Source organism: Pipistrellus kuhlii, unplaced genomic scaffold (genome assembly GCF_014108245.1).
Source record: "Pipistrellus kuhlii isolate mPipKuh1 unplaced genomic scaffold, mPipKuh1.p scaffold_m20_p_3, whole genome shotgun sequence".
NCBI lineage: Eukaryota > Metazoa > Chordata > Mammalia > Chiroptera > Vespertilionidae > Pipistrellus > Pipistrellus kuhlii.
Genome location: NW_023425529.1, coordinates 63,665,170 through 63,679,909, shown reverse-complemented (window position 1 = coordinate 63,679,909; position 14,740 = coordinate 63,665,170). Strand labels below are relative to the sequence as shown.

At 32.1% G+C, this 14,740-nt stretch overlaps 1 protein-coding gene across 5 annotated transcripts in view; it reads left to right on the top strand.

The window, feature by feature from the left end:
• The window catches only part of NAP1L1 (nucleosome assembly protein 1 like 1), a 32,010-nt gene extending 18,488 nt beyond the window's left edge, over nucleotides 1-13,522 (top strand). For 2 of the 5 annotated variants that reach the window (XM_036458922.2, XM_036458916.2), the window contains 12 exons: nucleotides 5,463-5,604; nucleotides 6,053-6,133; nucleotides 6,820-6,948; nucleotides 7,999-8,070; nucleotides 8,740-8,879; nucleotides 9,306-9,451; nucleotides 9,546-9,565; nucleotides 10,200-10,322; nucleotides 10,962-10,991; nucleotides 11,506-11,553; nucleotides 12,662-12,731; nucleotides 13,406-13,522. In XM_036458922.2, coding sequence (XP_036314815.1) covers nucleotides 5,463-5,604; nucleotides 6,053-6,133; nucleotides 6,820-6,948; nucleotides 7,999-8,070; nucleotides 8,740-8,879; nucleotides 9,306-9,451; nucleotides 9,546-9,565; nucleotides 10,200-10,322; nucleotides 10,962-10,991; nucleotides 11,506-11,553; nucleotides 12,662-12,697 — 967 coding nt within the window. In that variant the 3' untranslated portion in view covers nucleotides 12,698-12,731; nucleotides 13,406-13,522. Of the gene's footprint in view, nucleotides 1-5,109; nucleotides 5,220-5,462; nucleotides 5,605-6,052; nucleotides 6,134-6,819; nucleotides 6,949-7,998; nucleotides 8,071-8,739; nucleotides 8,880-9,305; nucleotides 9,452-9,545; nucleotides 9,566-10,199; nucleotides 10,323-10,961; nucleotides 10,992-11,228; nucleotides 11,325-11,505; nucleotides 11,554-12,661; nucleotides 12,732-13,405 lie in introns of those variants that run through there. The other 3 variants (XM_036458921.2, XM_036458919.2, XM_036458920.2) reach the window with 3 other exon arrangements.
• The last annotated feature ends 1,218 nt before the right edge of the window (nucleotides 13,523-14,740 follow it).

Sequence of the window (14,740 nt, the reverse complement as noted above, 5' to 3'; positions counted from 1 at the left end):
TATTTGGGCTTACTATCTTTTTCTTGTTTTGCAGGGTTTCTTATGTATTCTAGGTATTAGTCCCTTATTAGTCATTTTTACTTACTTTACACACACACCCTCTATTGAACAAAATTATTACTTTTTATGTTTATTCAATTTTTATCTATGATTTGTTCTTTCGAAGTTAAGTCTCTCCTAGTTCCTTCTCTATTTCCAATTGACTAGTTTTAGTATTAGGTCTTCAATTCCTCTAGGGTACATCTTTGTATTTAATGTGAATAGGCATTCATTTTTTTCTTTTTTAGTGTGCTAGCACATTTATTGCATATCACCTTTTTATAAACACCTGTGTTTGTCTTTGAGTAGGACTCTGCTGTTTCATTGATCTTTTTTTCCCTCTTGCTTTGTCATTGTCACACTTAATTACCATGGCTTTATAGTATGTTTTAGTACCTCAGGATGAGTTGCTTTCTTCTGCCACACACAAGCTCTCCACTCCCACTTCCTTCGTAGTTTGACCTAACCATCTATAGACCTTTAGCATACATACATGAATGAAAGTAAGTTTATCAGGGTTCTTTCAAAAAAAAAACAACTAAAATTTTGTTTTGCTTTGTTAATCCTCACCTAAGGATATTTTTCCATTGACTTTTAAAGTATATTTAATTGATTTTTTACAGAGAGGGAGAGGGATAGAGAGTTAGAAACATTGATCAGTTACCTCCTGCACACTCCCCATTGGGTATGTGCCTGCAACCAAGATACATGCCCTTGACTGGAATCGAACCTGGGGTCCTTGAGTCCACAGACTGACGCTCTAGCCACTGAACCAAACCAGCCAGTGCTCCATTGATTTTTAGAAAGTGGAAGGAGTGGAAGAAAGAGAGACAGAGAAATATGGATATGAGAAGGACACATTGATTGGCTGCCTTCCACTTGCGCCTACCATGGCCAGGGATCTAGCCTGCAACCGAGGTACATGTCTTTGACTGAAATTGAACCCAGGATCCTTAAGTCTGTGGGCTAATGTTCTATTCACTGAGTCAAACCAGCCAGGCCCAAACTAAATTTTTTATAGCTATTGCATTGAATAATTAAATATATTATTAGCATGGTAGGGAGTTATATAATTTTTCATATTAAATTGTTTTATCCATATCCTTGTATTTGTTCAAATCAAACTCTGTCTTTTATTATAGCTTTTCTATTGTATATAGTCCGTTCTTGGTTAATTCCTATATACCTTAGTTGTGCTGCTATTGTGAATAGTATCTTAATTTATTCTATATTTTCTCCCATGGGTAAAAGATCTTATCTGCAAATACTGGCAGTTTTAGCTGTAATCTTCCACGCTACACTAACCCACATGTTTGTTTTCTTTATAACATTGGCCAATATTATGGTGAGCATCAGTGTTAAAATGGACATCTTTGTCTTATTTCTAACCTTAACCAGGAATGGATATAAAATATCCATTAAATTTTGTGTCTATGATTTTCATGACCTTTTTTTTAATATTAGTTTAGATGGTCTTCTGACTTTTTCTTTGAATCATTAAATACATATTAAGTATATAGTTTTGAAATACATAGTTTGGATATCAAACTAACATTCTTGGAATAAGCTTAATCATGATGTATTGTTACATCATTGAGTTGGGTAATTAATACATTTATTCAGGATCCTATTCATTCGTGAAATGAATATATGCATGTATGGATGTACAATAAAAAAACTTTCAAGGTTGTTAATTCTATCCCCTGGTGTTAGAGTCAAGATTTGGACTGCCTATTGAAATGAACATGACTGCTTTTACTTTTTTTTCCTGTGTCCTGAAATGTCTTGTATAAGATAGAAATTAACTGTTTCTTGAACCGTTGGTAGAACACTTCTAAAAATTTACTTGCATCTTTGGGATTCTGGGGAATTTTTCTTATTTTTTTAATCGGTCTCTTCAAGTTCTCTTATGTCAGTTTCAAAGCTTATATTCTTCTAAATAATAGATGCATTTTATTTACCAAGTTTAAAATTGATTAGTATATACCAGTAATTCGTGCTATTATTTAAAATCTGTGATTATTTTCCCTTCGTATTTTGCATCTTTATCAGTTTTGCCAGTTGCTTCAATCTTGTGTTTTTTTTGTGTGTGTTTTTTTGAACCAGCTTTTGATTTTTTATTTCCGTATGTATATTTGTTAATTGGCTTTAATGTTATTATTTCCTTATTTCTAATTTTCCAATTTCTGTTTATAATTTTTAATTGAAATCTTAGTTCATTTGAATTTTTTAAAAGAGATTAATTTGTATCTTTGACCTTAATCTGTTTTTGTAAATGTTCTATGAGTATTAAATATGAAGATCTATTGTATATATTTAAATTAACAGCCCAAGCTTATTCATTTTGTTGTTTGGGTTCTTACTTCTCATTATTGTCCACTTGATCTAATAGTGTTTGGGAAGGATGTGTTAAAAATTTTTATCTGTTCTCACTGTAAATCCATCAGTTGTAGATTGTGTCGTAAATTGTTTTGAGATTAAGATAGTTTTCTTCTTGGTTATATTTATCTGGCATGTCTTTTTCCATCTTTGTATCTTACTCTAATGTGAATGTTTGCTTCTTTATTAATAATTTCAACTCTACGTTTCTTAAAAGTGGTAATATTTTGGACTGAATTGCTATCATATTTTCCTTATTTTTAAATTTATTGTTTGGTTTTTCTTCTGTTTTCCATTGAACAGAACAAGGTGACTTCTGATTTCAAAGTTAAATGCATTTATTTTTGGTGTTCTTATAGGAGAGTGGTTTATAACCTAGTACCTAATTTAATTTACTCCTATTGATTTTAAATTCACCAATATCTTTATTGTTTATAAATAACTTCTAGTCCTCTGTTTCTTTCTTTTAAAGCAAAAATAAAATTTCCCAACGTATTTGAACACCCCTTACCTTATCTACAGCCTCTCCTGGATTTTTTTTTTTAAACTTACAAATTATTTTTCAAAGTTCTCAATTATCTGAAAATTTCACTTTATTCTTGTATATGTACAGTATTTTCTTTTGAAGTCTTAGTTTGATTTTTTTTTTTTGTAGGTTATTTGCTTTCTTCATTGAAGTATTAGAATTTTTTTTGTTTTTCATATTCATAAATCTCATTAACTTGTCTGGGTTAGGGTAAAGATTTTCATATTGCTTTTTAACTTTGAGAAGTTCTCTCTTTTAGATATTCACCACCCTTTGTTTTTTAGCTATTGTTAACGTCATTCTTATATCATAGCTTTTCTTTCTCTTTTATCTGGTGAGCTTTTCAACCTCAGACTTTCTTCAGTTGAACCTGTCTTGTTTATCCTATTTGTTGGTCATTTTAGTTACTGCATTTTTCATAATAATCCTAACTTATTTCAGATTTCTTGGTCTTGTCTCATACTGCTACTAACTTCCCTTTTCTCTGAGTATGTTTATTCTGTTGAAATTCTTAGTCTAATACTTCAGGTGATCAGTATTTCATTCATTCTGTACTCAAGTGTCTAGCTATTTTGGCCTTAGAGTTTAGGGATTATGACAAGTATTAAGAGAGTAATGAATATCAGACTGGTTTATGACAATTCTTTAGAGTTTAAGAAGGGGGTGGAATGAACCTAAGGAGAGTTTCAGTTACTTGGATTTAAAGTTTGCTGACAATTATGGGCAGTTTTTTGGCTTCTTTGGGAGGAGGCAGTCTACTGATTGTAACCCATTCTATCTGGATTGAAGGGGGTGGAGTCAGTGCTTGTGGGTTTTGAGTCAGTCCAGTTTTCATCAAATCCATGTTATTCTGAAAACACTGGCACTGGGCTCTGAAGGGTTAGGGGGTCTGCAATGAGTGTTGAAAGGCAAGCGCAGCACTTAACGGCTACCTACTCTGGTCATCCTACGATGTTTTCCCAGGTGGTAGCTCAACCCCTATACCAGTTAACCACAGTCTTCAATCTTAGAAGTTGCTTGTGTATGTGTGCATGTATGGTATATGTACACATCGGAGTGGGAGAAGAGGTCAGCAACCCAATGACAGAACATTAAGCTTCTTGTTTGTGAGAAATAAAGTTGATAATGTTTTGGTATTTATTTTTTTGCTTGGTTATATATTTTTAAAATGTATTTTTATTGATTTCAGAGAGGAAAGGAGAGGGAAAGAGAGATAGAAATATCAATGATGAAAGAAAATCATTGATCAGTTGCCTCCTGCACACCCCCTACTGGAAATTGAGCCCACAACTCAGGCCCTTGACTGGAATTGAACCTGGGACTCTTCAGTCAGCAGACTGACACCCTATCAACTGAGCCAAACCGGCCAGGGCTTTACTTGATTATCTTAACTAAAGTGATTTAGTAAAATACTTTATTTACAGCAATCTGTCTATGGCAGGAAATTCTAATCTGGATTATAGGTCTGTTTCACAGATTTACTGAAGTTAGGTAAATTTTGAATGTTAGCATATTTTCAGAGGTAGAGGAGCTCACAGAGTAGGTGTGTGTAAACTTAAAAATCTTCCTTAGTAAGTTATATAAATACATGAGTTACATCTCAATAAAGCTGTTAGTTTTGTTTTGTTTTTTAAAAGTCCCCTCATCATAAAATATTATAGTCTTATTTAATATAATTTCAAATTCCAAGTTAAATAGAGACTACAATAGAAAATAATGGTGTAGAGTACTGTCCATTGTAACCCATTGTATCTGGATTGAAGGGAGTGGAATCAGTGCTTACCAATATACATATGCTCCCTTCCTTTCCCCTAATACTAACTTGTACAGATGAGATATTGTTTTTGTTTTGTTTGTTTTAAGAAAGTTCGGATTATCACTTAGCAATGTCATTCCACGGTGGTTGTTTTTTATTTATTTATTTATTTATTTATTTATTTATTTATTTATTTATTTATTTTTCCTCACCGGAGGATATTTTTCCATTGATTATTTTAGAGAGGGGGAAAGATAGAAAAGTCAATGTGACAGGAACACATCTATTGGTTGCCTCCTGTACAAGCCCCAACCAGGGCCTGGGCCAGAGAGGAGCCTACAACCAAGGTACATGCCCTTGACCAGAATTGAACCTGGGACACCTCAGTCTGCAGACTAATGCTCTATCCACTGAGCAAAACTGACTGGGGTCAGACTTTTTAACTTTAGAAAATAGGCTGTATTTTACAGCTGAGATGCCAATGCATAAGAACAAAGTGGAACTTGGGTACAATGAAAGGTCTGGGTTGATAATCTGATTTACATTTCCTCGTCAGTTTAATGTACTTGGCTAAATATCTACTTTTGAACTTTGATAGTACAGAGGCCTATGCATTTATACCTCTTAAAGTTTAATTATTTGGAGTTAGTATATCTTTGCTTCAAATAGGAAACCTATTATGCTTCAATTTCAACATGATAAAAGAAGTGTAACTTGTGTCTTCCTGGTATACTATGTAATTGATGCTTTCTGACCTTTCAGCTTGCCTAAGGTAGTTAAAAGACGAGTGAATGCTCTCAAAAACCTTCAAGTTAAATGTGCACAGATAGAAGCCAAGTTCTATGAGGAAGTTCATGATCTTGAAAGAAAGTATGCTGTTCTCTATCAACCTTTATTTGATAAGGTAATGCTTTCTATTACTTTGTTTTACATATGTAAAATTTGAGAGGGTAATAAAGCTCCAGAAGCAATTTTTTTTTTAAGGTTTCTTATTGATTTTTAGAAAGGAAGGAAGAAAGAGAAAGATCAATGTAAGAGCGAAACAGTTGGCTGCCTCCTGCACACGCCCTACCTTGGGTTCGAGCCCATAACTTGGGCATGTGCTTTGACAGGGAATCGAACTGGCAGTGCACAGGACGATGTCCAACTAACTGAGCCACATCTGCCAGGGCCATAAATAAACTTTTTTAGACCTCTCAGCAAAAATGGTTATTAAATCTATTTGGGAAAACTATCAATAATAGCAATTCAAGTTATGATAGGCATTAATTAAAATCTATGGGTTCCTAATGAGAAACAGCTAATTTTTAGCTTGGATATCATTTAAGCTTTTTTTCCTTCAATCACTTTAGCGATTTGAAATCATTAATGCAATTTATGAACCTACGGAAGAAGAATGTGAATGGAAACCAGATGAGGAAGATGACATTTCGGTTGGTACCAACTTTAATATGGGGTGTTTTATACTTTGGGAATAAAAGCATTTCCTTCGAACTTCATGATGACATACAAAGGATTGTTCCCTTTTTTTCAGTGAAGAAATGAAGGCTTCTAAGTGACTTGCCCACAACTAGTAATGGCAGAGCTGAGAAACAAATCCACTGCTCTGTTAAATGACCCTGTTTCTCCAGAATTGCTATTTTAATATTGTTTGCTTAAGAGAATATAATATTTTTATAAGAACATCAAGGAATAAAACAATGGACAAATTTTATATTTCTTTTGCTTTTCCTGTTTACTATGCTTAAAAGTAATTGTTTTTCATGGCTTTAAAAATTATTTTCCTAAAACTTTTTATATAACCTCATAATCCTAGTGGTTTTCTTTGGGAGCAGTATAGTTGTAGTGATATTTATAAAATAAGGTAACAGCAGTGTTTGCACAATTAGACTATAACTGTTTGGGCTGAAAGTTATAATCAGTGATTGAGGGTTTGTTAGTTTCTATACATAGGCCACTATGTTTAATGGGATGTATAAGATTTTATCAAGAGGTTTAATTTAGGGGCAAAAAAAAAAATCAATAAAATATATTAAAAATAAATAAATAAATGCAGTTAAAACGTTAAAAAAAAAAGTTTAATTTAGGTTTTCAGTAATGTATGCTGTTATTTATCAAGGAGGAGATGAAAGAAAAGGTCAAAATTGAAGATGAGAAAAAGGATGAAGAAAAACAAGACCCCAAAGGAATTCCTGAATTTTGGTTGACTGTTTTTAAGAACGTTGACTTGCTCAGTGATATGGTTCAGGTAATATTACTCATAAAAATAATCAGGTTACCTCAGAGAATGTAAACCTTTGAAATATAAATGTTTGATGACCAGTCTCTCTGTAGTTGATATTTGTAGAATGGTTGCTTTCTCTTGAAACAGCTGTTGTCTATAGAAGGGAAATTGCAGCTTTTTTTAATGTAACCAAATAAATTATGATTCATTTTAAAAAACAGATAATGAAATAGTCCCTTTAATAACTGGTCATTATTGTCTTGTGCTTTCTCATGCTAGCTTTGTGCCTTCTGTCTCTAATGCTTAGTGTGTAGGTGGTGGAATGTGAGAGACTCAACCATGTCAATAGTCTTACCCAAAAGACCTTTTCAGTCTGAAACAACTATTCTAAAGTACATTTATATTTTATAAGAATGCTGTAAAAATATATATTTTTATTGATTTTTAGAGAGAAAGGAGAGGGGGAAACCAATAAAAACATCAGTGATGAGACAGAATCATTGATTGGCTGCTTCCTGTATGCCACACACTAGGGATAGAGTCTGCAACCCTGACCGAGAGTTGAACTTTAACCTCTTGGTTCATAGGTTGATACTGAACTACTGAGCCACACCAGCTGGTCTATCTTTAACTCTTTTATAATTGTCACTTTCTCTGGGGAACATTGTCTTATAATCAGAAGCATTTCTTGAGCCACTGCCATCTGCACTGTAGTACTTGTTTCCTGATACTATGATTGTTGGAAGTTAGTATCAAGAAAAAAAAGTGATCTCAAAACGATGACTCCTTATTAGAAATTCCACTTTAACCAAGTAGGAAAACATCAAGCAGAAAGAAGGAAATGAATAAGAGCAGCAGTTACAACCACAATCAGGAAACATTTAAAAGCAAACATGCCTATTTTAGACTTGGTTTTGTGTTCTTTAGCCCATTCAATCTGAATAATGAAGTAATCATTGCTACTTAAAACTTAACTTGAAATGTCAGTCATCTCTGTTCATTGCCCAGTAAGAAAACATTAGTCCTAAAATGCCACATTATTAATTTTTTCTTTTCATTTTTTTAAATTTGAAGGAACATGATGAACCTATTCTGAAACACTTGAAAGATATTAAAGTGAAGTTCTCAGATGCTGGCCAGCCTATGGTAAAAACTTTGAAATACTTTCAATTTTTGTAACAGATGATTACAGATAAGTAAATGGAACTTTCTAGAAAGAGGTGTGACATTTAAGAGTTAGAAATGGGGATGAGGAGAAATTAAAAGTGATACATGCCAAGGAAACATGAATAAGAAAGCACTTATTTTATATTAAAAGACATGTATCTGGGACTTACATAAAATAGAAGATACTAGAGGGCCCTTAACTTCCCATTATGAGAGCTCAACCAACAACTTTTCCCAAAACCATCACTAGTGTAATGTAAAGTATGGGCAAAGCTTCTAAAGGCTATAGATTCTTATATTGGCATGTAATAAGGTTGGGCCTTTTATCTGTCCAGCTTAGATTCTAGTATTAAGATTTAACATTTCTCTTTGTGAGGATGGAGAGAGGAATGAGGACTGGCCATTTTATTCAGATTTGCCCAACCTATTTCATAAACATGCTACTAAATAGTATTGTATGCTGAACTAAGTTTTGTGCACCATTTTGCTTTTAGCATAATGGGGATTTATCTGACTTTCCCAGGGTGGGGAAAACACTGTCACTTAGAATTTTATGTTTATAAAAACTAAAGATAAAGCTTTACTTAGTAAAGAATTGAAATTATGTGGGAATTTAATTTGTTTTTATACTTTTTTTTTTTTTTTAAGAGTTTTGTTTTAGAATTTCACTTTGAACCCAATGAATATTTCACAAATGAAGTGTTGACAAAGACATACAGAATGAGGTCAGAACCAGATGATTCTGATCCCTTTTCTTTTGATGGACCAGAAATTATGGGTTGTACAGGGTGAGTTTAATTTTATTATATTAACAGAATGTTAAGTCTGTATTTGTAGTACTTATGATTTGTGGTATTGGTATTTATATGTCTGTGTGTGAGATACATTCATAAATAGTTTATCTCTCAACATTTGAGTAAAATGTTATCTGAACTTAGCCATTTTCTAGAATAATTCTTGGCTTATGAACTATTACATTTTTTCAAAGGAAATACACATTTAAATTTATTATATTGTGAGTTTATGGTGATTGTAAATATGTTTATTGAAAAATTTTGTTTAGAAATAAAATTTTTCTCTTTACACTGCTATAGAAAGCATTTGGACCAATTTGCCCTCTAAAATTTAAAATATACTATTTATTTGGGAAAATCTTAGCATTTGAAAGTAATGTGTTAATTGTGATAGAAGATTTTTTTTCTCTGTTTTGGAAGGTGCCAGATAGATTGGAAAAAAGGGAAGAATGTCACTTTGAAAACCATTAAAAAGAAACAGAAACACAAGGGACGTGGGACAGTTCGTACTGTGACCAAAACAGTTTCTAATGACTCGTTCTTTAATTTTTTTGCCCCTCCTGAAGGTAAATGTGTTTTAGTTTGCATATTGGTGGTTGTTTTATTATAAGCTTTGTTTAATTTTTTTATTCATTTGAATTTCTCTTCTCAATTTTACAGTTCCTGAGAGTGGAGATCTGGTAAGCTGAATTGTTATTTAATTGTTGAATTGTTTACTGTGCATGAAATTAACAGACTGGTTCTCAAAAGTGAGGAGTGGGGTAGTTGCTACTAGCATTTTGTTTTGAGGTTTATAGTGCATGGGGATGCTCTTGATGCATCTGAAAAGTTCCATTCAAAATGCTCAATGCTTTCACTGAGAAATGCTGAAACTCAAGATTTTCTTTTCTTTTGAGACTTGGCAAATACTTAGGTATTCAAAGTTTTCTTCCTTACTGAAACTAAATGTATTTGTTAAAGCCTGAGTGAGGTTCTATTATTCCACTTGGTGTTTTTAGTAACTAATACTTTAAAAAGGAAAACTGCAGTTATGTAATTAAGTTGCTTTATTTATATTTTACTTTTAAGCCATAAAAAACAAACAACTAGTTCACTAACTTTTTACTTCCCTAAATTTCTGAGTATGTACATTGTTCTGCTAATTTTCTTTTTTTTAAAAACTGTTGCGTCATACCACATTTAAGTACTATGTTTTCAAATGACAGAAAGTTAAAAGTGAAGTTGAGAGTTACTTAATGATTTAAACCCAAGAGTCTTGCATGTGCTGATTTAAATAACAAAGTTAAATTTTGTGCTTTTGATTTTCTTAAATAGGATGATGACTCTGAAGCTATTCTTGCTGCAGACTTTGAAATTGGTCACTTTTTACGTGAGCGTATAATTCCAAGATCAGTGTTGTACTTTACTGGAGAAGCTATTGAAGATGATGATGATGATGTGAGTGGATCTGAATCCTGTAATAAAGTCATTTGGTGAGGGTATGATAATCAGAATTGGTGAGAGTTTTAATGAATTGATGTAATTTTTAGAAAGCACAACAGAGTAATGCTATTAGGATAATTTCTGATGTCCTGTAGATAACTTTTCTGAGTTTTTTTTAAGTAGGTCCTCTTTGGGTTCATTTATTACAGTTTTTCTTTTTCTGCTAATAGGAAGACTGCTCTGAATTAGTGAAACTTCACAATGTTTGGTTAATACTGTAGATCTATTATGCTCTTGTTTTTGACCAAATAAAACATGCCAAGAACTTTTTTTTTTAGTGCTTAAGATAACAATAGTAGGAAGCATAGAATTTTTATTCCAAGGAATATTAAAGATTTAGGTAACATTAGATTGCCCTTAAAGATTTGGGTGTCTTATTGCTAAATGGCAATAATTCAGATAGACATTTTGTGCATTGTGTTCCACATATAAGTATAAGAAAGTAATATTTACAATAAATTCTGTTATCATTCACTTTAGGGAAAATATTTTTCCTTTTTTTTTAGATACTAGTGGATACAATGATGGATGTAAATAATGTTCTCAGAAGTTTGTTCACTTCATCAAACTTGACCCTTTTTTTCCTTTTTTTAGTATGATGAAGAAGGTGAAGAAGCGGATGAGGTAATGTTTACCAAATGAGCAAATAATACTGTTTAACACACTGAGAAGCAAATTTGACTTATGTACTCCTTTGCTATAATCATTATTCTGAGATAATGCATTAAAAAAAAACATTTTTGGAAAAATTATGATTTTAGAATCTACAGCCAAACTATGTATGTATAAGGTTTCAATAAATAAATTGTAAAACTCAGAACATTTTTTTTTTTTATTTCAAATAATTCTGTTCTGCTGCAGGGTTATCAGCTCTTTGAAGAAGTCAAAAGCTGCAGTAAACTTTTTCCACGTTGGCTGCAGTAAATCTTTTCAATAAAAGCTGTCTGGATATCTCAAGTTGTGTTGGGAAATTTTTCATAATAAAAGCTTTCATATTAAATTGCATTGTCACCAAACTCTGTAATCATGAAATTCTGTTGACCTATAGAGTAATTTGTATTAAATTCTTCCTACATTATGAGCCATTTCTTGCCTACTATGTACCTACTTCATGGATGCATTTTGAACTTTAATATAGGAAGGGGAAGAAGAAGACGAGGAAAATGATCCAGACTATGACTCAAAGGTGAGTATAATTAATGCTGTTTTTTATTAATTTAAGGCAGGTTAAATAAAAGTTAATATCTCAATATAAAGTTTAATTTTATCCATTAAAAATGTTTAGCCCATATATAGTCCTCACTGGCATTTCAACAATACACTTAATTTCAGTGCATCTCTTAAGAAACTTATTTTAGGTCTGACCTTATATTTTTAAATTCCAGACTGAGCCCTAGAATTCTTTTTATTTTTCACTTTTATTGTTTTTAGAGAGGAGGGGAGAGGGGAGAGAGTTAAAGAAACATCAATGATGAGAGTCATTGATTGGCTGCCTCCAGCACCCCTTACTGGGGATTGAGCCCATAAACCAGGCATGTGCCCTGACCTGAAATCCAACTGTGACTTCCTGGTATATAGGTCAACAATCAACCAGTGAACCATACCGGCTGGTCTAGGATTCTGTTTTAATGGCATGCTATCATGTACATTTTTAAAGAAGCATTTTAAATTATAGCTTGTGGTTTTAGGCTGTTTACCCTCCAAAGGAAAGCTTATAAACAAAAGTCAGTTTTTAAATTACCTTAATATAGGAGTACGTGGGATTTAGGGGACCACCTCTCTTCTCCATATGAGTCCCAGGAATTTTTCATATCAGGGTTAGTAAAGGCCTTTGTTTTTAAACTGGTTTCTTTTGAATTCATTCATTTGCTAAATGCCACAAAATATCCAAAGATACTTTAACCTACTGGGCAGGTAAGAGGAGATAGTTAAAAATCAAATATTCCAACAGGTATGACTTACTCATAACAACTATTTATGAATGGAATTAGTATTTTTTTTGAGCAACTGATCTGTAAAATAATGGCTATTATAACTAACAGATTGCTTGGTTATTTAATTTTTCAAGATTATGGCTCTGTCTCACTTTATGGAGTTCATTGTATTGTGTAAAATTTCCATTTTATTTTAGCATTTTCATGATCTGCTAATGTTTGAATAATAATTTGCTATCATTGCTAATACCCTCTTTTAAAATTTGGCAAAATTTTTGACAGCAGTGAGATAATTACTAATGAAATATTAACTGAAGCTGGTAGAAAAAGATAGATTGACTTGTTATTTTCCTTTAACAGAAGGATCAAAACCCAGCAGAGTGCAAGCAGCAGTGAAGCAGGATGTATGGCCTTGAGGATAATCTGCACTGTAATAGCCTAAACACAACTATTATTTACTTACAGACTTAACGTTTTTGTATGTTCTTGGTAGCCCCAGTAATTTTTTTTAAAAGGAAGGAATTGATACTTTAAAGACAATTTTGTTCTACCTAACATTTTAAATTTAGTTTTTCTGCCAGGTATGTTGAATGCAGAAATTCTCTCACACATTTTCATTCATTGCTATATAGTTTGGTTCTTCTGGGGTATTTTTATCATGTAACTATTAGATACAGCTATGAAAATAAATGAACTGTTAAATGAAACAGATTTTTTTGTTTTGCTAATTTTTTTTTTTCCCTGAAGAACCAAAGTATTTTTTCAGCTGGTAGTTAAGTGGGTTTAAGTTTTGTCTTTCATTACTTTGTTATAGAAATACAGTGCCTATACTGAAACAAGTCATTTTAAAAACAGAAACAAACTGGGCAAGACAATCTATGGTTAAGAATTTCCAGTAAGACTACATCTATTTGATTGTTCAATGGATTTTTAATATTTTAGGAGATATAGTTAACTATAAAGAACCCTAACTCAATTGTGTGGTTATTGGCTAGTTACCATAGGGAGATAAATAAAACTTAGTATTTTCAGACGTTAAACTTTATTATTTTAATTGTACTTTTAAAATTAACCTCCATTAACTAAACATCTCTTCTTTGGTAGGGTCTACCTTCTGCTTCCCTGGAAAGGATGAATTTTCATCATTTGACAAGTTCATTTCAAGTTTTTTGTTTGTTTGTTTGCTTATTTTTGTAGCCTAAAATAAAATGTCAAATATAATTTTAGTTCTCACAAGATTATGTCTTATAATTTTGTACTAATTCAGGCAGAAGTGAAGCCTTAGCTTGAATTAAGTATTATACCCAGTTTACTATCATATTGAAGAAAAGGGTGCCAACTCTGGAAGAGGTGTGCTGCATTTAAAAAGAAAAGAAAAAAAAAGAAAAAAAATGATGTAATTTTTTAAAAGAGTAAGTTAAGTTTTATTTCCTTTGGTTAGAATATGAGAAGGCTGCAGGCCTCTTGATTAATTCCAATTCTTATTGTTTAAAGTATGAGTATGTTGTTTACCCATGCTTCTGTTTACTATGTATTAAAATGGGTAGTACTGTTTACTTAACTACCTCACATGTGTTAGGCATATTAAATTATATATGAAATGTTTCTCAACCTTATTGAAAGCTTACAAATTTGGAACTTTTTTGCACCACAAATATGATACTCATATTTAGTCTACTGCAGTTTGCTAAATAAACCGAAAACAAAAGTTAAGTACTTTGCTCTGGATCTGGGCAGGCAGGCTCTTTTAGTGGCTCCTTATTTAATAGAAGTGGATGGATGACCAACTATTTCAAAGGTCCAAGAATTGTTTTTAGGTATTTTAGTTATGACCATAGAGATCATGGTTCTAAAATAGAAGTAAGACTGTTTTTAAAGGGGTAGGGGTAATCCCATTAAATTTGATATTGTAGAGCCACATTTAAAATACCTCAGGCTAATTACTGTTAATTTTTTACTTTAAAGTTTTGTCAGTGAGGGTGGACTAATTGGATTGTAATTGGAGAACAGCTTAGAGTTTCTGCTTGTAATAAAATAACAGGTTCATTTTTAGAAATGATAGCGTTTCCATTTTGAAAATTTAGTATTACAGTCTTAGAATGTGAATGAATACATTTTGTTATTTGTGTAGTACTATCTTTTTCGAGATTCTAATTAACTACTGGAAATCCTTAACCAATTGCAATAGTTTATAGGGGGAAAAAATGCCATGAAAACACCTGATGTTTTTCCTCTTCATTTTCAAAATGGTTTGGGTTGCTTTGATTAGACCTTCTGTGATGATTTTTTTGTACCCATAGCCATTTGAACACAGATGAACTTTAAAAATGTTAAAATAATAAATATAGGTTCTCATTTTTATATTAACTTTAAGTACCAGAACCACTATATTCTTTTTTTCTTTAGGAAATAGCTATTGCCAAAGTGAGGGAGTAGATA